A 26,991-nucleotide genomic window follows, 5' to 3' on the forward strand; every position below is an offset into this window, starting at 1 on the left:
GGGCGTAGGGATCAGCCCCGCGGGCCGCGACGCCCCCCCAGTACTTCCGTTGGGCGTGGCCTCCAGGGCCATCCCTTCTCCCGTGGGAGGGGATCACCAGTCCTGATCGGCTGAACGACTCGGTTAAGATGATGGGCTTGCTCGCTGTGGCTGTGTGAGAGGTATGGCTCCTGCAATCCTTTCTCAAGAGGTGTATTCACTTCCCAGTCTTTTTTGGCAGAATTTAGGGGCCTCCACTTCGTCCTTTCTTTCCCTTCTACGTGGAAACTCCTACACATCCTGTAAGACCCTCTTGAAGGTCGGTATTCCTGGGAATCCTTCCTTCATTCCCCCAGTTGTTCCCACCTTGCTCTGTCAAAGCAATTACTATATTGTAATTACTAATTTGCACATTCCCTTAAAACGATAGCTTGAACATTTCCAAAAGTCACTACTGTTCTTCAAAAACTTCATTTAAATACTATTATATCATGAGGATGTGCCATAATGTATTTATATAATCCAGCTTGGATACTTAAGTTGTTCCTAGCCATTTGCTAGTGTAAAAACCTTATAATGAAAATTCTTATCTATAAATCTTCAAATAAATCTCTTCCCTGCTCCTTTGAGGTGGATTCCTGGAAGGGAAATTAATAGGTCAAAGTAAAATTTTTTGAGACTCTTAGTCCTTGTTGCCAACTTTCTTCCCAGAAAGGTACCACAGGTACCAATTTACATCCCCACAGGCAGGGCTTGAGAGCACCAATCTCCACCTGACTTCACTTCCTGTGATCTCCTATAGGAGGCAGTCTTTCCACCACTTATAATTTAAGACTTCTTAATTTCGGTGTTCTTTACAGAGGAGCACTCAATGGCTTCCATTACATGTGATTGAAAGAGCTTTGTTATTTCAATAATATTTCTCTGTTATACCTCATGTGGCTTTTATCACTCTCTTCCCTTTATACGGTCTTCTGTGCACATTTACATCCTCTTCTAGGTTTTAAGTGGTAAATCAGTATCCATCCCAAGAGATGTGAGCCATCCGAGTCAACTAAGGAGTCCATATGCTATAGGCACAATGACCAGTGAATTAACAAATTTATTTCTGTAGATCTGTGATCAGCGTATGGGGTGGGGATGAAAATCTTTGGCATCAACCACCCAGTTACCCGGTTGATAGATTCTGGGTAAGAGGAGTTTATAGGTTAATCACCTAAAGCAAAGGAGCTGAAGCTGACAATTTTTTTTCTTTTTTTTTTTTTTTTTGGTGGTTCGTACTATGATACATTTCCCTAGCTAACTTCCATCCTTTCATCACCATCATGGTTGTCAGGACTAGTAGACCAACCCAGGCTGTTTCTTTACACTGGGGAGACAGGAGAAGGCACCAGAAGTGCAGAGCACTTACTTTCCAGGCCCCGCGTGGTCTGGCCCCCACCTCTTACTCTAGCTCTGTTAAGCACTGTTAAGCATCACTGTTGTGCTTGCTCTGGTCTCTGCTGCACTGCTTTTCTGTCAGTTCTTTGAAGGCACCATGTTCCTTCCCACATCAAGGGCCTAAGTCTGCCTGGAGGATTCCTCCTCCGGCTATTTGCTAGCTGAGTTCTCATCCTTCTAGGATCTCAGCTTCATGTATCCTCAGATAGGCTTTTTTTTTTTTTTTTTTAATATTTTTATTTATTTTTGAGACGGAGAGAGACAGAGCATGAGCAGGGGAGGGGCAGAGAGAGAGGGAGACACAGAATCCGAAGCAGGCTCCAGGCTCCGAGCTGTCAGCACAGAGCCCGACGTGGGGCTCGAACTCACAGACTGTGAGATCATGACCTGAGCTGAAGTCGGACACTTAACCGACTGAGCCACCCAGACACCCCCCCCACCCCCCCCTTTTTTTTTTTTTAAGTAGGCTTCATGCCTATTGCAGAACTGGTTGGGCCTAAACTCACAACTCTTGAGATCAAGACCTGAGCTGAGATCAACAGTCGGACATTTAACTGACTGAGCCACCCAGGCATGCCATCCTCAGGCCTTCTAAATTGAGTTCCACTTCTCTCTCCCTACCTCATAATACCTTCACCATGATTTGTGAATGTATGTTTATTTGTGTGTTCATTTGTTTAAGGTCTGCCTTCCCTAGTACAAAATACAACAAATACAACTCTATGAAGGCAGGGACCTTATGTTTGTTCACCGTTGTCTCCCCAGCACCTAGAGCCATGCCTGGTTCACAGCAAGTGAGTTAATGATTTGTTGGATGAGCTACAGTAGGGGGAGCCCTCTGCTGGTGCAATGTCGGCCTAGAGGTTGAGCCATAGCAAGAATTCCCTAGGGCAGAAGCACTTAGCTGGGGAATTGGAAGACTCAGTGCCTCTTTTCCTCATATGATCCTGGACAAGAAGAGACATAAGGAGTTAAGAAAAATAAGGCAGCAGGGGAGATAGTATTGGTGATTCTGAGCTCCTTGTTTGTCTTAGTCTTCCTCCAGTTTCTAACACAGTTCCTGGGATATTGTAGGTGCTCAATGAATGTCAGTAGGTTGAATGAATAAGCAAATGTTGTGTGTCTTTTCAGAGGTACTTTAACCTAATAATATCTTCTGATTCTCACAGCAACCATGAGAGGTGCTGTGATCACATCCCTGCTTCATAGAAGTGAGCCCGGAGAAAGAGGGCAAATTAGGTTCTGAGAAGAGTTAGTAAATATCTTTCAGATCTTGCCAGAGGCTCCAGAATGTTATTACTTCTTATCATTGCCCTCTGACATTCTAATTAATTCTAATCATAGTTTGCTGGCTCTTGAAATAGCCATTATCTTTAAGTCTTCTGAGCCTCTCCTCTGAATGAAAAGACACTGCAGCCAGCAGGCTGCAGAAATGGGAATAAAGCAGGTAAGTCAGCCTGGCATCCTTCGCCTCTTCACTTTGCCTTCACCTAGAAACAGACCCCTTGTGGCTCTTTTTCTCTGCACATGGTCTCTTCTAACACCCAGCACAGTACCAGGAAGAACACACAATCTCAGAATCAGAAGCCTTAGACCTTGGTTTTGGCTCTGGCTCCAGTGAGCCGTGTGATCTTGAACAAGTCACTTAATCTCTGAGATTCTTTTCCCTCTTCTGTTAAAACCTGTGCCTCCACAGGGTTGATGTCAAAACCAAATTAGACTTGCTGTAAAAAGAACAGAAAAAACAGAAACAAAAAAATAACTATGCTAAAGAATGATTTCAAACTAAAACCTTTTCTAGAATCATTTGCCCTTAAGTCACTGATCTTATAGTTTACTATCTCACAGAGCCATTTGGTCTCTCCTGGAGACAGAACCATCCCTTATTTACCCACAAACAGCTAAAGTTTTAGTCATATAGCTGGAATACCCATATACAGACAGACAGCAGACATTGGCATATTTATACCCAAAATATCATGCTCTTGAGCATATGCAGTGGGAGAGAGAGATCATCATTTGTCATACCCAGCCACTAGGTTCTAGAATTGTATAGTTTTTGAGCTGGAAAAGACCTCGAGTCTTAACTCCCATCTAATGCCTTCATTTTGTAATTGAGGGAAGTGTGGCCCAGAGAGAAGGATTGACTTGCTCAGAGTCAACCAGTAAGGTCCAGACCTAACCTAAGTCTTCTAAGTTAAGTGTCTGTGCTGTGACTGCTCCTTATACACGCCAGCTCCCTTCTCACTTTAAAACTGAGGTCTAGAGAGAGATCAAAGTTGTAGTTGACATTCACCTCCTTTCATGATGTCAGGTAATGTCCTTCTTTACCTCCCTCCAGTTGGAGGCTTGCTCACTTCATGTGCCCAGAAACATCATTGGCCCAGTTTGTTTGCCTGTCGTCCCTGGGGCAGACAGCCTGGGGTGGGAGGTGGAGGGCTTCCAGCCAGAGAGGCTGCTGCATACCCCTGTCCTCTGTGCCCAGACTGCAGACCTAAGGGCAGACTGACAGAGCACAGCCACCTCACCTCTACAACTTTGATAGTAGTGTGTACCTCTTAGGGTTGTTAGGAGGACTAAATATTTAATTTGAACAGTGCTTGGCACATGGTAAGTGCTGTGTTGTCATTGTCATTGTCACCACCATCATCATCATCCTTTCCATCTGATCACCTCCCAATTTTGTAAAGAGAGAAGCTGGTTTTCATTTTGTTTCTGAGAAGAAGGGAAAACCCAAGATCCTTCCTCTAGGAAGATTTGCAAATTGTCATTCTATCCCCTTTCTATATCCTTCTCTCAGCCTCTTAGAACCCCCTTTCCCTGTTTCCCTACGCAGTACCCTCATGATGCCCTCTCACTATCCAAAATATCCCTGCCAGGGCTCCCTAAACAGTCAGAACTCTGAAATTTTCTGTCTCACTTCTTCTCCTTCAGTATTTCTAATAAAAACTATTACCTCCATAAAATGAGCTCATCCCTAAGGGCTAGGTGGAAAGCAGTCTGATTAAAACACTATAATTCAGCGGTGCCTGCCTGGCTCAGTCGGTGGAGCAGGCAACTCTTGATCTTGGGGTTGTAGGTTCAAGCCTCATGTTGGGTGTAGAGATTACTTAAAAATAAAATCTTTTTTTTTAATGTTTATTTTATTTTTGAGAGAGAGAGAGCATAGGTAGGGGAAGGGAAAGGGGGCAGAGGATCTGAAGCAGGCTTTACACTGACAGCAGAGAGCTGACGCGGGGCTTAAACTCATGAACTGTGAGATCATGACCTGAGCCAAAGTCAGGCACTTAACCAACTGAGCCACTCAGGCACCCCAAGATTGCAGTTTTTAAATGGATAAGCAGAGAGAGGTGGTAAAGGTGATATTTGAATCAAGACCTAAAGCAGGTCCTCAGGTGGGTCATAAAGACATCTGACAGATTGCATTACATATAGATGAGGAAATGCAAAGGTCCTGAGGTGGAAGAATGCCTGGTATATTGTAGGACCTGCGTGAACGCCACAGTGGCTGGGGAGGGAGGTGGGAGTAATATGAAATGAGACAAGGGGCCTATAGGGCTTTGTAGGCAATTGGAAAACCTTTGGCTGGTACTGAGTGACGTGAGGAGGTGATGGACCTGGCCTAGGTGCCTAGTCACTGGATTGAGACTAGATTGTAGGGCAATAAAGGTGGAAAAAGGAAGACAACCAAAGAGGCTACTGCAATAATCAAGAAGATAGATGATGGTGGTTTGGACCAGGGTGGGTGCAGGATTTGCTGACAGATTGGATGTGGGGTGAAAATAGAGGCATCAACGGTGATTCTAAGGTTTCTGGCCTAAGCAAATGAAAGGACAGAGCCACCATGTTCAGACATGGGAGGACAGCTGAAAGAAAAGATTTGGGATGGGGTGACAATCAGGAATTTGGTTTTAGACCAATGAAACTGGGGATGCCTATTAGATGTTAAGGAGGTAAGGTCAAGTTGACATTTGGGTATTTGAGTTTGAAGTTCAATGAGAGATCTGGAGATCATCGTATAGATGCCATTTTATTTTTTTAAGGTCTTTTAATTAAAAAACGTTTTAATGTTTACTTATTTTTGAGAGACAGAGAGAAACAGAGACAGAACACGAGTAGGGGAGGGGCAGAGACAGAGAGGGAGATACAGAATCCAAAACAGGCTCCAGGCCCTGAGCTGTCAGCACAGAGCCAGACATGGGGCTTGAACCCGGGAATGGCGAGATCATGACCTGAGCTGAAGTCTGACGCTCAACCAACTGAGACACCCAGGTGCCCCCTTATTAAGTTCTTTGAAATAGAAAATTTAAAAAAAAAAAAAAAAAGAATGGCACAGTGATCCCCCATCTACCTACCATTGAGCTTCAACAACCATTGCTTTCTGTGGTTTCTAGATAGTATTTTTAAGGCTTGAGACTAGATATCTCTATGGGAGTGTAGAAAGACAAGAGGGTGACCAAGTCCTGGACCACTCCAGCATTAAAGGGTTGAGAAGATGAGGAACAAGCAAAGGAGACTGAAAATAAACAGCCAGTGACATAGGAGAAAAACCAGATTAGGGTACGCTGGAAGCCAAGTGAAGAAACAATTCCCAAATAAAGATGTAATTACAGTCTGATAAATGCTGAGGAAGAAAACGAAGTGTGCAGTGAGAATGTGTAACATGAGAACTAACCTAGGCTGGGGGTCAGGAAAGTACCCCCGGAGGAGGTGACATTTAAGCTGCAGCCCTCGTTCATCCTGTCTATCTTCAACTAAAATCCTGCTTTCTCCAGCTTTCTTCCACTCCCAACAACCAGCTCCTTTTTCCTGGGATGGCTTCATCAAGGACTGTGTGTCAGCCACTAGGGGGCGCTTGGGACACCGTGATGAGAAAGATAATTCCTGCCTTTAGGGAGCTTGTATTCTAGTGAGGAGACGGCGGAGCAAATCATTTTGTTTCAATGTGCTGAGTGCTGCCAGCACAGAAGCACAGCAGCCCTTGAGAGCACCAGAAAACAGCACATAACTCAGCCTGGTGGGGAAGCCCGAAAGGCTTCCTGGAGGTAACACCTGAGCAGAATTTGGATGCCCTCTTTACCTCTGCCCATACCTTTCAGCCTGGCTTGGACCTTTCAAGTGTTAATTAACCCCTTGCCTGCGTGCTTGGATTCCAAATCTCGTCTGAGATCTCAAGCCCAGCCTAAATCCTGGCTTCAGGGCTGGACTTTGCTCTCTTTCTCTCTCAGTATGAACTGGTCCAGGCTGGGTTCCCTGAAGCTGCCTTCTGACCCGTTCTCCCACCCTCTGCTCTACCACCGACCTATCCTCCTGGGAAGTTCCAGGGGTTCCTGTCTCCTTCAGCCCTTTGGGACTCAAAGTGGCCTAAGGAATCTCCTTAGAGAAAATTGATACCTGAGGCAGGACAGGACAGACATTAAGAACATGTGGGTAAATCAGTAACCAAAGACTGCAGAATAGAAATCTCTTGCAATCACGTTAAAGCCAGAAGGGGGAGGAAATGCACCTATCTTGTTCACCAGGACTCCTCAGTTATCCTAACAAAGTACATGGCAAGAAATAAGTGTTCAGTAAATGTTGAATGAATAGTTCTTACAAGATTTCAGTTCCTTACGGCCAGCCCTAAGCTGCCCTTCTAACTCCTGCATAATTTTCGTAGCTCCTAACCAGGTGTAGAATGCCTTTCTCAGACCTGGCATTCAAGAGGACCCTTTGCAAAGATTTTCATAGGGCCACTTGGTGGCTCTTTGAGAAACAGGTGCAAGCAGTCTCTTTCGCTGCCAGGCTTTTCTTGCATAAATTTCCAAGCACAGGCAACTGTTGGTATTCTCCCCGCTGGTGCCCTCGGTTTCTGGAGGCGGCACGTTCCAAGGCCCAACACCTAGGGAGCCGCGCGGCAGAGGGCAGCCCTGTAATCCACCTGCTCCCACGCTTCTTTCCCCGCCGCCTGCTCGCTCCCTGCCCTGTGGCGGGGCGGGCGTGTGCCGGCGTCTGCGCCCCCTCTCGGGAACCCGGGACTGCTGTCTGCGCACTGTGGACTGCCCAGGAAGGGAAATCCCCCAGAGGAAGCCATTGTTGTTAGGTCCCCTGTTGTCGTCATCTGCTGAGGCACGGCTAGAAGAAGCCCCTTCCCCGCCCAGGGGTCCGCTGTTTGTCCCCATTCTCGAGCTTGCCTGCCCCGGCTGCTTCGGGTGAGACTACAGCATCCCAGCCCTGGAGTGCGCGGTGGCCTCTCCGCATCCTACTTCCGGGGGGCGGGGTCTCAGAAATGGGGAAGCCCCAGGCCCGATTCAGAGTTTTGAAAACCGACGGCGCCAAGAGGGACGTGCCAGGGCCCTGACCCAGGCGGGCTGGGCTTGAGTTCCACCCCGCTCTAACAAGCACCTACAAGGTGACCTTGGCTGGTGGCTTCCCCTCTTGCTATCTCAGTTTGCACCCCCACGACCTTAGGAAGGAGCTGAGGCCCCACTCCTCTAGGGGAGGTTGGAGGGAGAAAGGACCCCCACCCTCACTCGTGGGCTTTGGCCTGGGCCTTCCGCGGGGAGTCTGGGGGAGGGTGCTCTGGCCCTCGGCGCGGCGTGGGTGGAGACGCGGCGCCGAGGGCTAGTGCAGACCCTTTGGTTCTAACGTTCCGCACCGTTCCCCGGAGCACTACGCTCCCTTAGCGCACGCCGCCCGCAAACCTTGGCAAGGGCCTCACTCTCCCCCGCCCGAACAGCCAGCCCGCCGCCCAGCTTGCCTAATCCGTTCAAGCCTCACCTCCTCCGCGAAGCTCTCCCGGGTTAACCCCATCTCTTCCAACCACTCTATCTGGCACGTGCTCCTGATGTTTGTTTGATGGTTTATTTGGGGGTGTACACGCGGTCGCAATGTTTGGGATAATAACGGGGCTAGGTGTCTATTCCCAGAACCCTACATGACGGACCCCCCAGTGTGTTCCTCATGAAGGGTGCCCATTGATTAATGGGTTTCTCTGCCGGACTCACCAACCACTCCCACCCTCCACGCTTCTCCTTCCAAGCTCACTTTTCTCCCTCCTCCTCCAGACTCTTCACAGAGTGTCACAGCTTGGAGGGCACACTGCAATCCCCACCCCCATTTCATCCTACAGTGGCCGCAGGTGTGAGGGGCAGAGAGCATTGAACGTTTGAAGGTTTGACTCCAGGCTTGGCCACCCACTTTGCTGTAAGTCACTCCTTCCCCTGGGGCTTCCGTTAAAATGAGGCAAAATGAGGTAATGCCCCGCCAGGTGCTAGGGATTCAGAGGTAAAGAATCACCTGCTGACAAGCTGCAGCTTCCCTCCAAGAACAGTGGCTTGTGACCAGAGAGGTGGCATGGCTCCTTCCTCCTCCGGTTGCCCCAGCCTGAGTGACAAGACTGCGACGCGCGCTCTCTTCAGTCGCCAGCGCAGCGCCCAGAACTGGAGAGGGAAAGAGGAGGGGGCTCCAGTCCCAGCCTTTTATTCACCAGCTGCATGACCTTAGATGCTTCTTCCTCGGCAACTCAGTTTACTCATCCGAAAAATAGGGATAGTAATGGATTGGAGGAGAGCAGGAAGCTTGTCACCCAATGTCTCTATAAAAATAAATGATAATGAGCGGTACAGTGCTTGGCAGCAGATTTTGCTTACAAATTCCGACCCCACATCCTCCACAGAGGGGTTTCTGGCCGCAGTCCCTGGAGTTCTCCAGGATGTGTCACTGCTCACCCCACACTTTCTGGTTCTCTCGAGCTGGGTAATAATGGACCCACACCTGTTTCTACCTCCGTGTGGGGGGCTGAGCGACGACCCCGTGCAGGCTTGCAAGGGGGGATGTTCCTTAGAAGACGGTTGTTCTGGAGGTGCCTAGGCTTGTGGAACACCGCTCGGAGCCGGCAGGCGGAGCTTGGGTGGGGGCGGGGCTAGTTTACCCAGGGGGTGGGGCTATAGAGATAAGGCGTTCTCTAGAACCCTGCGGGGGCGCAGAGGGCTCGCGTCGCCCCCACCTGGCTCTGGCGCCGGGAAATGGGGCCTTGGCAATGGGGCGGGGCTCCGGGGGGTGAGGCTTAGGCTTGGGGGAGAGGCCCGGGAGCCTGGAGGCGGGGCTTGGGGAGCTCGCCCCACGCGGGGCGGGGCTCCAAAGGCCGCGGGATCTGCAGTTCGGACTCCCGGCGCCACAGCCGCTGCAGTTCCCTCCACTGTGGTGGCCCCGCGGCCCTGCGGGGAGTCCGGGGGTCGGCTGGACGCTCGGACTTGGTGCAGAGCCGGCCCCGCCTCTCGCTTCTTCAGTGGGGCCTAGACGGTCGGGGCCGCGGTGACATGGAGCCCTCTCCTGCCACAGGGGGCTCGGAGACCACTCGCCTGGTGAGCCCCCGGGACCGCGGCGGCGCCGGTGGCGGCCTGCGCTTGAAGAGGTAGGACAGACCTGGGCCGGCCCTCGGCCCGGGGGCGCCACCCTCATGCCATCCGTCCATTTCGTTTGTCTCTTTCTCGGCGCGGCCCCGGCTGGCCTCCCGGGCGCACCGCAACTCCCTCAGCTTCTCGGCGCCCGCCTCTGTCCTCTCCGGCTACATAGCCAGCACCCCCCGACCCTCTCAGCAGCCTGCTTTGCCTCCTCCCGGCCACCTTCTTTTTCTCGGTCCCGCAAAACGGCTCCCCGGCCGGTCCCCCAAGCCTCCGGACCTCTCTGCCGCCCTCGCCGCATCTGACTTCTCCGCGAGTAACTGCTCCTCCGTCGGGCTGGAGTCCGCGCCAGGTGCCCCGATGTCTGCATTGCTCCAGGGCCCTGGCAGTGGGAGCACCTCGCCTCCCAGGCTTCGGAGCCCCCGCTGCAGGCCCCTGGCCCTTCCCTCCGTGCGCCTCGGGGCGCCCCCTCCAGCCATGGCCAGCTGTGCGCACCCGGGCCATGGGCCCGGGCTCCACGGCGGTTCTTCCCGGCCCCTGGGGGGCGGCGGCCGCCGGGAAGCGAGGGGGTGGCAGGGAAGGAGCAGGTGCGGTCTGGGCGGCAGGGGGTATTCCCGGCTCGGCACAGACGGGGCCGGGGGCGGCGAGGTGTGAAATGAGGCGCGCGGAGCGGCCGGGACAGCGGGCCGGGGGCGGCCGGAGAACCTCCTCCGCGTCCCGCCGGCCTCCCGCGCCGGGCGCCCGCCAGCTCTGTCCGCCTTGTCCCTCAGAGCGGCCGCGCCAGGCCCATCCTGGCCACCTCCACTGGCCATTTTGTCTGTTGGCTGACCGTCCGTTTGTCTCGGAAATTTGACAGGCTCTCCGGCTTTTCCTCTTTCTTCATTTCTCATAATCGTTCTGTTTCCCTCCGAACACCTTTCCCTTTGTCTCTGATGTGATGCCTCTGTGTGTTTCTCGCTCTTTCCCTGGGTGGGGGCCATAAACCTGAGTGGGTGGGGGAGTGGATGAACAGAAGGGAGGACAGACTTCCCGTCTGACTCCTTCCTGCAGGGGCCTGCAGACGTGGGCAGCTGTGGGGGCTCCAGCCCAGGCACTGGCATCTCTTCACCTATCCTTTTGATTCTGCTTCAGGCCTTTGTCCCCTGCCCACACCCGCCCCCTCTAACCCTCCCCTCTACCCCACTATTATTTGTTGTTTGTTGGGGGTTTCAGAGGGCCAGCAAGAGAAAACTGCCTTGCCTTTCCTTCTCTCTAAACAGCATGTAGACAAACCCCCCCCCAACACCCACACCAACAATGAAGCTTCTTTTTTTTTTTAATGTATTTTTTTTTAAGTAGGCTCCACGCCTAATGTGGGGCTTGAACTCATGACCCTGAGATTAAGAGTCGCATGCTCTAACGAGAGAGCCAGCCAGGCACCCCAACAATGAGGCTTCTTTAGTCCCCAATTCATGCATAACAAAAGGGAGCAGCCTGTTGATGGGTGGCTACCTTGATGACTAGCTACTCTGTGCCTTACAAAAAAGGCATCTTGCCCACTGCCCCAAAGCCACGCAGCCTCTGCTTGCTATCCAGACCCGCATCTTGGACTCCCAGCTCATTTTCATTCTCATATGACCATTAGTCACCAAATCCTGCAGTATTTTCTGAAAGAGGCTCTTCCCTACCTACCTGCCCCTCCCCTAAAGTTCTCTGGAGGGGCTCTGTGGCTTGATCTATTCTGGATCCTTCCATCTCCTCTCCTCTCTCCCTCCCAGGCTAATATACACCAGCAAGGTCATCTCAGGGCTAGGGAAGGATATATGAAATCAATCAGTATATCTCCCTTGATGTTCCTTTGAGCCCTCACTTTCCTCCTCAGCCCCTTGCCCTGGCTCCTGACACTTAAAACTCCCAGCCACTTATCTTGTCATTGGCATTCCATGTGTCCGGAGCCCCTTCTTCACCTAGGTCTCGTGTTAAACATCTCTCCCTCTGTGACGTTCTCCTCACCCCCATTACAGTCCATCATTCCCTGCCTGGTGCTCCGAAGTCCTTTGTTCATAAATCCCCCTGGCCCAAACCCCTCCTTGCCTAGTAAGTCATTTGTGACACATCTATCTCCCCCACTAGACTGGGCTTCGCTATGTGTGCACTGCCTGGCCACCTGAGTCCTGGGCACCCAACTATGTGTCTACCTCATTGAAGAATGAGGATGGATTTCAAAGCCACCCTCACCTCCTTGTCTCCTCTGGAAACACACCCAGAATCATACACACCAAGATTCTAAGTCTTGGAAGAAAATTCCGAGAAACTAACCTACCTGCCAGCACTTGAGTTTTCCCTACAAGCACCAAATGTCCCCCCCCACCACCTCCCTCACACCTCAGTTCACCCACTTGGCAGAGCTCTCCCTAGCCAGAAGGCCCCAGGCATCCCTCCTCACTTTACTGCTGTGATCACATTTCTATCTGGAGCCTTCATTTTCACTCGTGGGTATTTTTGTCACACCTCCATGAGTATTTCTAGGACTGTGTTTTCCAGTTAGGTTCTTTGTTCTGTGGAAGGTTCTGGCCTTGTTGGGGTTCAGGTTGGGTAGTACTAGGGTTGAGAATTGGGCCAGAAAGAGCCTAAAACTCAGCCCGAGCTCAAGCTCTGGCATCCCAGGTGAGGACCCAGCCCCATTCACTTATCAAGGGAGGCTTACGGCACGGTACAGTTAAGGCGGCCTCCACTGGGCATTTATGGTCAGACTGAGGTCCAGCTAACATGTAGCAGACTCCAGATCCACCTCTCCTACCACTGCCTCCCCATCCACAGCAGTCTGTCCTTCGTCCTCCCCATGACAACCTCAGTGTGGAATCCGGCCACTAGTTCTCTGTGCCTGGATCCTCAGACTTTTTGGGTCCCAACATTCCACCTCCTCTCTGTTTCTTTCTTTTTTTTTTTTTTTTTATGTTTATTTATTTTTGAGAAAGAGTGTGAGTAGGGGAGGGGCAGAGACAGGGGGAGAGGGGATCCAAAGCGGGCTCCACACTGACAGCCTTGAACTCACAAACTGTGAGATCATGACCTGAGCTGAAGTCAGACACTCAACCGCCTGAGCCACCCAGGCGGCCCTCCACTCTTCTCTTAAATGGCCACATTTCAGCTGCATGTCTAGATAGAGAAGGTGAAGGATCTGGAGTGGAGGCACGAGGAGATGGGTCTGGGAGAGAGGCACTCAGACCAGGATCACGTGCTTCGTCTGGCCTCACACTTTGACACCACCTGGTCATATTGCCTCTGCTTGGCATGTTCACCCTGTCTCTATCAACACCTTCCCCATCCTTCTAGGCCCTTCTCTTGGTGCCTCCTTCAGTTGTTTCCCTGGTTCCTCTTGGACTCCTCTACCCCTCTATCCTCTGAGCACTGATAGCACTTTGTTTTAACTGCTCTGATGGCGATAGCTACCTTCTGCTACATATCATAGTACTTAGGTACACATTTGTTCACCAAAAGCTCCCAGAGATCAGCATGATCCTGCTGACTTTGTGTGCCTTATGGTGCCTATCAATTGGTTATGGTGGAGTCGGCTCTCTACCATGAACTAGCTGTGTGGCCTCCATGTGTCCTCTCCCTCTCTGAGCCTCAGACTTGTAATTTCTGTAATAAAATGTTAGACTAGACTACCTCTATGGTGCTTTGCAGCTGTGAGATTCTGTGGCTCTGCGTATGAAAGGAAAAGGGCAGCTGGGATCCGAGCTGTTTGCTTAGCCCCCATCTCTCATGTGGCCCTCTGTCCCCGAGGCTCCCGGGTTTGAGCAAGCCTGGGGACAGACAGAGGGAGTGCGGGGCCATAGCTGATGAAGGCCATCTGGGGGACCGAGGGCCTGGGAGTGAGGAACAGATTCAACTGTAGCCAAGCCCCAGGTTGAATTGTGCTGCCTGCCTCAGTCTCTTCACAGAGCCCTCGGAGCCCCTCCCTGAGGAACCTAAACCTGAGGAGATGCCCTTCCACCATTGCCACAGGGACCCCCTGCCCCCGCCGGGCCTCACCCCCGAGAGGCTGCAGGCGCAGAGGCAGCTGTGTGCGGCCTGTGCTGTGTGCTGCGTCTTCATGGCCGGGGAGGTGGTCGGTAAGTTGGAGAGCAGCTCCTCCGACCCCATCCTCTCGACACCTGCCTCGGCCGCTCTCCACCCAGAGAGAGCATCCCAACAATATTCCTGGGTGGACAAGCAGAGAAAGGGATGGCTGGGGTGGGGAGTTGGGTGCTCGGGGCTCTGGAAGTGGGAGAGGGTGAGGGATAGCACCGAGGGGTATTTAGGGCGAGGTCTGGGGGCAGAGGGCCAGGGCTGGCCTCTCGGCATTAGCTGGTCTTTTTAAAGTCCTATTTTCTTGATATCAAAATGTGTCATTATAGGAAAACTAGAAAACGTGGGTGAGTGAAAAGAAGGAAATAAAAACTCCCTGTAATCTCATCCCCAGGGAAAAACACGGTTCACATTTTGGTGCACGTCCCCGCAGTATCTTTCCGTGCTTGTACACACACTACCACGGAGCATGATATCTTCCAACTGGACCCAGACCGTCCATTGCTTTGCCCTTGCAGGTGGGTATTTGGCGCACAGCCTGGCCATCATGACGGATGCAGCCCACCTCCTGGCGGATGTGGGCAGCATGATGGGCAGCCTCTTCTCCCTTTGGCTCTCAACCCGTCCAGCCACCCGCACCATGACCTTTGGCTGGCACCGCTCAGGTAAGGCCCTGCGTGGCCCAGTGAGCCTCTGATCTTACCAGAAGGTACCTCCTAGGGTCCCGGGCGGGTCTCTGATAGCTTGTCTCCCCCTGCAGAGACTCTGGGGGCTTTGGCCTCCGTGGTCTCCCTCTGGATGGTCACTGGCATCCTCCTGTACCTGGCCTTCATCCGCCTGCTGCACAGCGACTACCACATCGAGGGGGGTGCAATGCTGCTGACCGCCAGCATCGCAGTCTGTGCCAATCTGCTGTACGTTCCAGCATGGAGCAGGCACCATGCGGGGTTCAGGGCAAGGGGTCCTCCTCCAGGGTGGGAGAGCTGGCTCTCTCCCCTCCCCAACAGGCATGCAACACGCACACACGGTTCTCAACTGTCTGCCCCAGGGCTGCCTGAGAACAGACAGGAGAGAGACCTAGACGTCAGAGTCAGCGGACATTTATGAAGGGCCTACTGTGTGCCAGCTGCTCTGCGGGGGGTTTTCATCCAGTACTGTCTCATTTAAGGCCCACAACCACCCTATGAGGTAGACTGTGTCGCCCTTAGTGTACAGTTAATGAAATAGGTCCCAAGAAGTGGTCGTGTGACTTGCCCAGGCCACACAGCTGTCCAAGTAGCAGGGTCAGGATCTGAATCCCTGTCTCCTCCACCATGTACGGTATTTTTCCCCCCAGGCTGCACGATTTGTCTCTCTTATCCAATGCTGTCTTCTTCCCCGGGTTGGGAAAACAGGGAGACAATAGGTGGAGAAAGGGCTCCTGGGGAGGTGAGTTGGAGAGCCATGGAAATAGGGCAGAGGAGGCCAGAAACAGGCCACCTGGGCTGAGCTGCTCTGCTTCCCCCTCAGAATGGCCTTTGTGCTGCACCAGGCCGGGCCCCCCCACAGCCACGGGTCTAGGGGGGCGGAGTATGCACCGCTGGAGGAGGGGCCGGGGGAGCCCCTGCCCCTGGGGAACACCAGCGTCCGGGCAGCCTTTGTGCATGTTCTGGGGGACCTCCTGCAGAGCCTTGGGGTACTGGCCGCCTCTGTCCTCATCTACTTCAAGGTACTGTGCACGCAAGCCTGCCCCAGCCTGCCTTCCCCAGCTCCACATCCGTCCCCTCCTTCCCAGGACCCTTGACCTCCCTCCCCGCCGACTCCCAGCTCCCCAGGTCATGGTCCCTTACCCTTTAGCAGGGCTCTCAGGGGCCTCTCGGGTCCTGTCTTTCCAAGACACCCCTAGATCTTCCACTGGAATATTCCTGCTTCCTGGGCTTAGAGATCTCTTTCTCTATAGCCTCAGTACAAGGCAGCTGACCCCATCAGCACCTTCCTCTTCTCCATCTGTGCCCTTGGATCCACAGCTCCCACCCTTCGAGATGTTCTTCGTGTCCTTATGGAAGGTAAATCAGATGCCACTCTCCCTGCCCAGGGCCCTCTCTGATCTCCCTCCAGCTCTGAGCCACCTCTCTTCCCTGAAGAGAATTTTTGGAGAAGGTCTAGGCCCTGGGGCCTATTGCTAGAAGGAGGATTCAGGCACAGGGGGAATTGTGGGGGTTAATGGTAAGCAGGTACAGGGTAGGAGAGGTAGAGTCTGGTGGGGGGTGCTGCCTTTGGGCAGGAGTGGCCCTGGCAGTAAGCATGGCGGGTGCTGTTTGCAGGTTCCCCCCGAAGTGTGGGGTTTGAGCCCGTGCGGGACACACTGTTGTCAGTGCCAGGAGTCCGGGCAACTCATGAGCTGCACCTGTGGTCCCTTACGCTCACTTACCATGTTGCCTCCGCACACCTGGCTATCGGTGAGTCCTCACTGGCCCTATCCAGTTACCTCCTAGAAACAGTCCCCCATCTTCCAACCCCACCCCCCACACTCCCCTTCCAAACCTAGGGAGGTAGCCTGAATTGCTGTTTCTGTCTCTTTCTTGATCTCTCTCACACACACATGCATGTTGGAGACAAGGAACCCTGGACAGGGTGTTCTGGAGGGGAGGTTTCCCCCTCTCTGAGGTAGTGCAGAGAATCAGCAACCCTTTAAAAGATCACTAGTACCTGGGTGGCTCTGCGTCCGACTCTTGATTTTGGCTCAGGTCATGATCTAACGGTTCTTGAGATTGAGCCCTGTGTGGGGCTCCACAATGAGAACGCGGAGCCTGCTTGGGATTCTCTCTCCCTTTCTCTCTACCCCTCTCCCTGCTCATGCACACACACACACACACACACACACACACACACACACACTTTCTCTCTCTCTCTCTCTTTCTCTCTTTCAAAAAAAATACATAAACTTAAAAAAAAAACAGATGACTAGTACCTATAGGTCTAGTGACGGGGCACAGTTAGGTAAGTTATGACAATGGGGTAACATGGAACTATTCAAAATGATGATTATGAACACTGTATGGCAACTAGGAGAAATGTTTATGGTATAAAGCTAAGAGAAAAAAGCTGAATGTAAAATTATATCTACATTATGATTCAACTATTAAAAATATATATGGTGACTCACAAGCTGACAAAGGATTTTTGAGTTTCTTCCAGATGCAAGAAGCAATCAGAGACATGCAATTTGGATGCCAAAAATATTATACTTTGTAGGATAGTTGATGGTAACTCTAGAGGGACAATGGGAGAAAATATTTAACATCTGGATTGTCTTGGAAAGTCGGGTACTATGGCTGCTGAAACATACAGCTGCGTGTTAACAGTCAAAGAGCAGAAGAGAATAGAAAAATAAGAATGGTTTGGTGTTTTAGCCTGGTAGCATGGTTGATTAGGGGGTGAGTCTCCCCAACCTTTTCTTTGGCATTTTTATGCTGTTCATACAATACAGAAAGAAAATAAAGCTTCTCATTCAAACCTGGCTTTAATGCTGTGCAAGCCATTGGGTCCCCCTTCACCCGGCCTTATCTTGGCCCCTGCCTGATTCCCGACTCCCCTGGGAACCTGCTGCCTCTTATCACTCTCCCACAGACTCCACGGCCGACCCTGAAGCTGTCCTGGCTGAAGCCACATCCCAGCTCCACTCCCGGTTTGGATTCTCCAGCTGTACCCTGCAGGTTGAGCAGTACCAGCCCGAGATGGCCCAGTGCCTGCGCTGCCGGGAGCCCCCCCAGGCCTGAGCCGAGGCCCTGCCCTCACCCCACTGCCAGGCCCTGGCTCAGCCCTGGACTCTCAGTACCTGCCTCCCCGCTCTCCAAAAAGGGACAGAACTGGGCCCATACCCCTTCCTCTCTCCCTCCTTCCACCTGCCGGCGCCCCAGCCCCCAGCCCCAGTGGGCAAGACCAAAGTGGGTGTGGGGGGCGGGCAGGAGTCAGGCTGAATGGGAATCAATTGGTGGGGGTGTGTAGAAGGCCCTCAGTCCCCACTCTATGGTCTGGGGAGCACAAGCGTCCTCTCCATGCAGTTCATTTGTCTGTGTGGCAGGCTGGCTGGCTGGCTGGCTGGGGGCATCTGCCTGTCTGTGTGCTGTTGGTGTGCCTATGCCTGGGGGAGGTCAGCAGGGGCCCCCTCCCCACGTGGCCCTCGCTCTGTCTATGCAGGAGCCCCAAAGCCCGCACTTTGTCCGTGTGTTCTAGCCCTGTGGTTTTGTCTCCGTGTGTGTGTGTTTCTTGGTGCTGTGGCCTGTGTGTCTCTGTGCCTATGTGGCTGTGCTATAGTCTCTCTGAGTCTGCACCATCCATGTGTCCTTTTGGGGGTCTGTCTGTCCATCCCTCTGTTGGTGCTGTGCCCTCGGCTATCCCAGAGAGAGGGAGGACTCCGCTGCAGCTCCACCAATAAACTTGTGTCTAACTGCATCTCTCAGCCCTTGTACTGACTCCTCAGGAGGGGTTAAAGGAATCATGAAGCCACAGTGACCTTCCTTCCACAGTCCTCCCACCTCCTACCCAGCCCCTCCACCCTCTCTACCCTCCAAAATCCATTCCCATGTAGGCTAAAACCCTCCAGTCCTTTTATTACCTTCTCTGACTTCACAGCCTGGGTCGCTGGCTCAGGGAGAGGCCCCACACACCACGGGCTTGGTTGCAGGAGAAAGTTGGGAGGCAGGGAGCCAAGGGATCTTGGAGACTCGTTCCTAAAGACTCCTGCAGGCACCATGGCCTCAGGCTGGTCATAGAGAAGCTTTGTCCCTTCCGGGGAGAGTGGTTGGACCACATGCTGCTGTGGGCCTAGTTCCTGAGCTGTGTAAGGTGTCAGGGGGAGAGGCCCTCATCCTGAGACCAGTTTTGGGCTGTGGACACCAAGCACCTCTTTATTTATTTATTTATTTAAAAAAAAATTTTTTTTTTCAACGTTTATTTATTTTTGGGACAGAGAGAGACAGAGCATGAATGGGGGAGGGGCAGAGAGAGAGGGAGACACAGAATCGGAAACAGGCTCCAGGCTCTGAGCCATCAGCCCAGAGCCTGACGCGGGGCTCGAACTCCCGGACCGCGAGATCGTGACCTGGCTGAAGTCGGACGCTTAACTGACTGCGCCACCCAGGCGCCCCCCAAGCACCTCTTTTTAAAAAAAAATATTTTGGGGAGAGCACAAGTGGGGGGGGGGCAGAAAGAGGGGGACAGAGGATCGGAAGCAGGCTATGCGCTGACAGGCTGACAGCAGAGAGCCCAATCCAGGGCTCGAATTCAGGAACTGCAAGATCATAACCTGAGCTGAAGTCAGACGCTCAACCGACGGAGCCACCCGGGTGCCCCACCAAGCACCTCTTTTACAATTATCCTCCCTTTGCCTTTAAGAATCATATACATATTATTATTGTTGTTGTTGTTTTATTTTAGAGAGAGAGCATGGGTGGGGGAGAGGGGCAGAGGGAGAGAGAGAGAGATGGAGAATTCCAAGCAGGCTCTACAGCATGGAGTCTGGTCTGTCGTGGGGCTCGATCCCAGAACCGTGAGGTCATGACCTGAGCCAAAACCAAATGTCAGATAACCAACCAAGCCACAAGGGCGCCCCTAAGTATCATATATTTGGACAGATTTAGTCTTAGAAACCAAACTTAAAGGATTATTATTACTATTAAGGCCTCCCTTAAACTTAAGGGATTGTGGATTTTCTCTTTTAAAAATCAAACTCTTTGTGCTTCAATTTTAGATCTAGTGCATTGGATCAGCAGTTCACACCTTGCGACCCTAGGTTAATACAATTCCAGCCTGAAGCAAAGAAACAGCATTTTCATTAGCCCGTGCATATTTCTGCAAGGCTTTCCTCTGCGTAATGGAAATATCTTTATTATAAAACGATCGTTCTTTTATTATAAGAGCAATATATGATTGCTTTAAGAGTCCAACAAAGGAAAAGTGTATAAAGTAGAAAGTGAATGTTTTCCCTATTATATTACTCCCAGAGGTAACTGCTATTCAGTTTGGAGTCTCTCTGCCCATATTTTTATGTATGAACCAACAGTTCTATGTAATAACATAGATGGGATCACTTTATAGGTGAGATCACGTAACCTGCTTTTATGACTCAAACATACGTGCTGGATGTATCTTTCCATGGCAATACATACACATTTCATTGCTTTTTTTTAAGGTGAGGCTTTTGGACTCATTGAAAATAGGCCTCCCCACTCTGATCTCCAACTGCACTCCCCCCCCCCCCCCCCCCCCCCCCCGGCTGGGTGAGTCTCGGCTGGCCTGCGTCAGTCAGGCACAGGAGGCTGGGCTGAGGTGAAGGGCTGGCAGTCCATCACACTCGAGGATGCCCCAGCTGCTCTCCATGCTTTGCTAGTTCCTGATACTTTCTCATTTTACGTCTCATTGGTTACAGGCCCCAAGCGACATGATGGGGGTGGGGAAGAGTGAGGAAATGAAGGGTGGGGAAAATGAGGACTAGATTTTCACCCTATGACCAGCCTTGAGCTCAGCCCCACTATATATCACAATGCTGGGTTCCTTTGTAGGGGAGGGAACACAGTGTTCAGGGTGGAATGAGATTTCACAAAGGATGTGGCCCACCTCTGCCCCACACCCTGGCGAGATGAGGAAGTGGAAGCTGAGGCTTGGAGAGGGAAAAGAACTTCCTCAAGGTCACCCAGCAAGTGACAGGGGCAGGAGCAGAACCAGGGTTCTCACTCCCACTCAGGCCTCTTTGAAGCTCTTGCCCAGTGGAGTTTCTCAGCAAACCTTTGCTCAGTTTCTTTTTCAGCAACCTGCTGCCACCAGCATGGCAGATCCTGGGGCTCTGGACTCAGGCTTCTTGGTTTTGCCTCAGCTTCTATTAATACACTGGCCCAGCTAACCTCTCCGTGTTCCTGCCTTTGTAATTATAAAAAGAGGAATTACATTAGTGTGGATGTGAAGGTTCCTGGTATATAAAGGGCATGTAGGAATAGGTGTTCTTGGATGGAATCCAGGATGCAGGGGTGAGAGAGATTTCAGGGGAACAGGGTGGCCCAGCACCCTAATAGCAGGGATAGGAGCCATTTACTGAGCTTACACTGGTGCAAGGCACCATAGACCGCTTTACCTCCACTTTACCGATGGAGAAACTGAGGTGTACCTGCCCGGGGTCCTGCAGCTAATAACTGTCGGGGTTGAGATGCAAATTCCGTTCTGGCTGCTCTAAATCCCCAGCCCTTTTACGCACCACCCTCCCTTTCCATCCATCTCCCAGCTTCAGGCTTTGCTCAGTCAGGGTCATGGAAGGACAGAAGGATCAGGGGCATTCTCCCTCATTCATACAGCACTCTCCAGGGAGTCTTGGAAACCCTTATCTGCAAGAGCTGCCCGCATCCCCCCATTATCTGCCCAACACACCTCCACTTGCTTATCCAGAACATCCTTTCCTCTTGGTGTCCTTCCCTGATGATAAAATATGTGGTGGAGGGAGAGGTGAGGAGAAAGGGCTTGCCGGGGAGGCACGAGCAAGAGCAGGGCTGGGGAAGGGCCCATCCATCAGTCCAGCCCTGGCAGCTCTTTACACAGCTGGTTAACCAGGGGATGGGAGGGGAGACGGCCGCCTGTGAGGCAGACAGGGACCAGAAAAAGGTGGGGTGGACAGGGGGGAGAGAGGGACAGGCCGGGATGCTGAAAGTGCCATTGTCAGAGCGTTCGAGAGAGATATGAGACCTAGCAGTCAGAAGGAGAAGCCAGAATGGGGGTGTGTGGATGCGGGGAGGGGGCGTGGGAACATCCGGGCACATGGGCAGGCCCCGCCCCCTCACTGTGGGGCTCACCTGGGGCCCTCTGGGCGGGGTGGGGCTGAACTTCTCTGTCCAAGGGGAAGGCCTGACGACCCAGCGGACCGGGGGAACTGCTTGTCTCGGGCCGGGAGGAAGCACTGGGTGATAAATTGGTATCTTCCTCCCTCTGGTGACCCTGCCGTCTTTTCAGGAACTTCAGTGAGCTGGGAGCCCATCCCGGCCGCCTTTAGCCAGACCATCAGAGGGAGAGCAGCGCCCCCCTGCGGCCTACGCTATGATAAGCAGCAGAGGCGACCAGACCAGAAGGCTCTGGAGGGAATCTCAGAATCAAGGCTAGATGGGAAGAGCCCTCACTCTCTTCAGGGCAAATTCCCCCACCCCTGTGGAGAACTGCATTTAGGAAGTTTCCTTTGTACTTGAAGGACTTTTTATCTCCAACTCTGGGAGTGCCCAGGACCTCTCAGTCCCTGATCTGAGCACCAGAGCCATCCCATCACCACTAGATCAATACCTTACAAGGGGTGCTGGGCAGTGGGGCAGAGTCTGAGGTGATCACGAATGGTCCTACGAAGTGGGCCCTGTTGCTACGTCTAGTGAGAGAAAGTGGGCGGGGAGAATGCCCAGGAAGAATAGGCCCAGGGTGGCCAGACCTGTGCCTCTCTCCTTCAGTCCCCACTCCCTGCCCTCTCTCTGCCCCAGCCTCCCTCACCTGCTCTCTGGCTACAGCATCCTGAAGCCCCAGGAAGCAGCTCCCACTGGGCCTGGAGAAGCTCACTCATAGAACAGGTCCCCTTGTGTCAGAGCTGACCCTCTGCACTAGTCACCAGTATAGAGGCCCTAGTGGCCACCCTGGGAAGGGCACATCCCATGGCCGCTCATGGGCTATTCCCCTCCTCCCCTCCTGCACCAGATCTTCCACTCCCTGGGGAAGACTCTCTGGTCAATTCCTAAGTGGTTGCCTCAGGAGGGAGAGAAGGAAAGTGCAGCCAGCAATGTCCTCTCTCACCTTAGCTTAGAACTCTATGTAGGTTCCTTTTCCATTCTTTTTTTTTTTAATTTTTTTTAACGTTTATTTATTTTTTTGAGACAGAGAGAGACAGAGCATGAACGGGGGAGAGTCAGAGAGAGGGAGACACAGAATCTGAAACAGGCTCCAGGCTCTGAGCTGTCAGCACAGAGCCCAACGCGGGGCTCGAACTCATGGACCGCGAGATCATGACCTGGGCCGAAGTCGGCCACCTACCAACTGAGCCGCCCAGGCGCCCCGGTTCCTTTTCCATTCTTAAAAGGAAACATACAAGCTTCCCAGAGTAGAACAGAAGAGCCCCGCATGGGGGTCTCCAGGTGAATCCCGAGTTTTTCTCTCCAATCGGGTGCTATGCCCATGGCACCTGGTTCCCAGGGCTTACTGCCTGACATCTTCTCTGACCCAAACAGTCTGAACATTCAATTCCAGTCTCTTGTTCTCTTTGGCTCAACTAAGACACACTATAAATTTTAAAAGGACTGGAGCCAGAAGCCTAAGGAGAAACCAATGGAACCAAACCCAGGAACTAAAAGACAGCTAAAGCTTACCAAAATAAGCAGGTTTCAGGCCCTACAATAGCAAACTTGCTTTCCCTGGCCCGGAGATTGCCTCCCTGTTCTCCTCCATCCTGCCCACCTGCTGCACCAGAGCAGGGTTCAGATCAGGACTCGGTCACATGGAACTTCTGGGAAGCACAGTGATGGGGTGAGATTGCTCAGTAAATCACACACCCCCTGGAGGGAAGAAGGCACTGGTTTTCCTTACCTTTGCCTGGCACTTAGTAGATACTCAGCAATAGGTGTTGGTGGAGTGAATGGATGAAAAGATGGTAAACAAATGGACACGGGGGTCACACAAAGCCTATAAACTGCCATCTTAATTCCCTAGGCTCCTGCCCACGAGCCAATGAGCCTTACAAGCGGACTCTCCAGGGTAAATCTGCACCAGCATTTGGTGGTAACTAATCAGATGCCTCCCAAAGAGGAAGTAATTGATATTTCCAGAGTCCTCCATGGTGGGTGACATGCCTGTCTCTGGTCCTGCCCTGCACATTGCTTCCCCAACCCTACTACAAGCTCATGATGTCTATCTTTCCATTGAGCCCCACTCGGTGACCCTTTTATTACCCTCCTGAGGATTCATCACAGCTTTCCCAGCTTTTTCTGGAACTTCAGGTCCTAATGCCACACCCATCTTTCCTTACCTCTTGGCAAATGACCTCAGCTTCCAGACTAGTCCCTCATTAAGCCCATGACATGTGGTGTCCACCTTACAGCCACAAAGCATCAGAGTAACTACAGTGACCAAGTCCCTGCCCCATTGACCTATTGCAGGATCTGATCCGCTGACATCTCGCCCCACACCTCACACCCCTGCAACCCTGGGACTCTGAGGGCTTTCTTCAGAGTTCTTCTCCACACTAAGATTCTGCTCATTTCTCCTTGCTCTCATTCTCTTGGTGAACTAATACAGAGATACATATTTGAAGAGCTTCGATTACCTTTCTGTTAATGATTCAGTCAACAAATATTGATTGAGCCCCTGTTATGGACTCAATACTTTTCTTGGTGCTTGGGATATATTAATGAGTAAGGTCATTATGTAAACACATATTTATCCCAACTTGCACGTTGCCCCAACTTCCCAGCTTCAGTATCTATACATCTCCATATATGTCCCACAGCAGCTAAAAAGTATCATGCCCAAACAGGATTCATCCTTCCCTACCCCACATTGGCTCTCTGATCTACATCAGCCCTCATTCTCCCAGTCTCGAGGTCCCATGCCATGGAGTCATTTTCGAGTCTTTCCTATCCTTAGTATTTTCGTATTTTCTAACACTCAGACCCTTTTCACCCGTCATTTGCTTTTAGTGCAATAGCCTTCTAATTGGCTTCCCCGACGGTGGACTCTTCCCGATGCTGTTGCCAGGTTAGTCTTCCTGTGCACTCCCTTATCCTAGCAGTCATTGCACCACATCTCCTCCAGCCAGTGTCGTGTCCCCCCCCCCCCCCCCCCCCCCCCCCCGTGTATGGGATAGCGTTACACAATTACAGACACCTACAATGTTACCCTGGGAATTCCCAACTCTAGGCTTTCACTGAAGCCCAAAGCTGCACCGACTTGCCATTAATCCTAACAGGTAGGAATAGGATGAAAGTGGCAAAGCTCCAAGACCTATTTTCCTATTTTGAGATTTTCTTCTTCACTAGGGTAGACGGTGAAGAGTTGGGGAAAGTGACTTTGCAACGATAATGAGTGAACACATTAGGTCAGACCTTTTTTTCACAGAGCGGTATATTTAAAGGATTCGTCCAAAAGTAAAAGTGAAAAAAAATGTTAATATTTGTAAAGTGCTGGAACAGTGCTTGGCACATAATTAGAGCTATGTTAACTTAAAAAAAAAAAAAGATCAAATTGCTTAAGTATCTCAGGAGCCCGGAAAACTTTTAACTTTTTATAGTTAATGATAACCACATGGGACATACGAAGTTTCTCAGTGGATGTGGAACAGCCTTAGATATATTTTGTTTAAAGGACTGTTTTTATTCTTTGCTGATAGCTTCATTTATTGCCCAATGTACCAAGATCTTTCTGGTTGTAGGGAAAAGAGGTTTATTCAACTTGGAGCCATTTTATGATCAGGAGAGTCAAGGAAAAGAACAGAGCAGGAACACCTCCCACCACTTAGCAACTGAGTAGAACGTGTATGCTGCTTGGCAGCAAACCCTGCTTCTCCTTGAGGACGAGGCTCCGAGACGGAGTTCTATGGGAATCTGTGTGTGGCAGATTCCCAGGTACTTGGGAAAATAATCTCTTGACGTGTCTGAATAGCCTAAGAAGGGTAACCGGAGCTCTAGGAAGGAGAAGCGTTCTCCAAATGATATTCTTTTCCAACCAACAAAGTCCTCTAGGTACCAGAGGGAGAACTGGTCAGGGTCAGGGTTTGGGAAGCCTGGAAGGATTAACATTAGCAGGGCGAGAGGTCTCAGCTCTCCAGGAGCAGATAGAGTCATACCCAGTTCCACCCTCCAACAGCGCCTGTGGTTACGAATTCCTGTTTCTGTTGGAAAGCACACCCAGACCTCTCGGTCTGGTCTATCACCCTCATCCCTAACAGTATGAAGCAGGTGCTCCCTGTGGGGTCCGGGTGTAGCCCTTCACTGTGCCGCAGACACAGAATTGCCACTCCTACGTTCAAGCGGTGCTGGCAGTAGGATTCTCTTCCCACCCAACCTGCCCTTTCCTCGGGCAACAGCCCCAAACCCCACTCCATGGACAGAGGTCCAGGTTTGTGCTGATCTCTCTTCTGAAAACTGGCTCCCATCTTAGACTTCTTTCCTTGTTTAGATTTGAGTGGCTTGTCTCTCACACTGGTTTTGGATGCCCTTAACGCGTGAAATCCCTTTTTCCTTCTTACTAGAGGAGAGATGGGTTTGGAGTTAAGTGGTCCTATACATGAATCTTAGCTACGTGACTTTGAATAAGCCACCCAGGGACCTTTCAGAGTTCCTACATCTGTAAAATAGTTAGAAACTTGGTGTAAGATTACATGAGAATATGTGAAATTCTGTGCTCACAGTTTTCAGAAAATGAGTGCCTTTCTCACTTTCCCATCTCTGTGACGTGCTAATAGCTCTGTGTGTGAAGTAGGTTCCTCTTGAATGATGCGAATGCAGTTTAGACCATCATGTGCCAGCATGCGGCAGTCCGACCTGTGGTAGTCACTGGATGCCTTACTGGCTAAGAGGCCTCAAAACTGAGGGTGAGAATTCTCTTGTTTGTTCTTGCACTCTCGCTGCACATGTACTTTGTACCTGGGTGGTGGAGTCTCCTGGATCAAATTTCTTGAATGCTGCCAACGTGCACGGGATGGAATGGAACGGAATGGAATAGCTCACGTACTTTGTATGATCCACAGAAGCCCTGAACCGCAAAGACACAGGAGCTACTCCACCTCAGTCCCCAGTCCCACGGTTTCTAAGCCAAGTGCTCTTCAGCCTCCATAGCGTCTGCCCGTGTCCAGTCTGGAACGTCCAGCGTCAGCCAGAGGCTCCCAGGGATAGTAGGTGGGAGGGGCTCCTAACAGTGATGGTAGCTGAACTCCAAGGCCAGGTTTTGAGGACGCAATGGCCACCTCAGCCTCTGAAGGAGAGAACTAACCAGACAGAAGAGAGAAGAGCGAAGGCCTCACCAGAGGACCCAGCTGTTTGGCATTCCTTTTCCCATAACTCAGAACTCTGAGTGCAACTTAATTGAGGAAGGACACTGGACACCTGTCAGTGCAGCACAGGACTCAGCACCAACAGAACAGCACACCCCC

General features: G+C 51.7%; 1 protein-coding gene across 5 annotated transcripts; it reads left to right on the forward strand.

The window, feature by feature from the left end:
- Positions 1–53: 53 nt before the first annotated feature.
- Positions 54–18,290, forward strand: SLC30A3 (solute carrier family 30 member 3). Of its 5 annotated transcripts, none has more exons than XM_047853040.1 (8): positions 54–161; positions 8,531–8,604; positions 13,719–13,900; positions 14,375–14,521; positions 15,366–15,564; positions 15,796–15,901; positions 16,160–16,294; positions 17,466–18,290. In XM_047853040.1, exons 3-8 carry the CDS (start codon positions 13,771–13,773, stop codon positions 17,841–17,843), a joined length of 1,095 nt encoding a protein of 364 aa, XP_047708996.1. In that variant the 5' UTR covers positions 54–161; positions 8,531–8,604; positions 13,719–13,770; the 3' UTR covers positions 17,844–18,290. The 5 variants fall into 5 exon arrangements, with proteins under 5 accessions (XP_047708996.1, XP_047708995.1, XP_047708997.1 ...); XM_047853041.1 differs by lacking the exon at positions 54–161 and adding an exon at positions 7,592–7,610; XM_047853037.1 differs by lacking the exons at positions 54–161; positions 8,531–8,604 and adding exons at positions 9,606–9,814; positions 14,617–14,770 and having other exon boundaries at positions 17,466–17,755.
- The last annotated feature ends 8,701 nt before the right edge of the window (positions 18,291–26,991 follow it).

This window comes from Prionailurus viverrinus, chromosome A3, assembly GCF_022837055.1.
Source record: "Prionailurus viverrinus isolate Anna chromosome A3, UM_Priviv_1.0, whole genome shotgun sequence".
NCBI lineage: Eukaryota > Metazoa > Chordata > Mammalia > Carnivora > Felidae > Prionailurus > Prionailurus viverrinus.

What these genes read in the sequence shown, in the direction of transcription:
- SLC30A3 (XM_047853036.1), top strand. Translation starts at nt 9,720, where the DNA reads ATGGAGCCCTCTCCTGCCACAGGGGGCTCGGAGACCACTCGCCTGGTG. An exon ending in GGCGGCCTGCGCTTGAAGAG is followed by an intron (nt 9,815 to 13,718) that starts GTAGGACAGACC and finishes TGCCTGCCTCAG; the next exon opens with TCTCTTCACAGAGCCCTCGG. An exon ending in CTGTCCTCATCTACTTCAAG is followed by an intron (nt 15,565 to 15,795) that starts GTACTGTGCACG and finishes CTTTCTCTATAG; the next exon opens with CCTCAGTACAAGGCAGCTGA.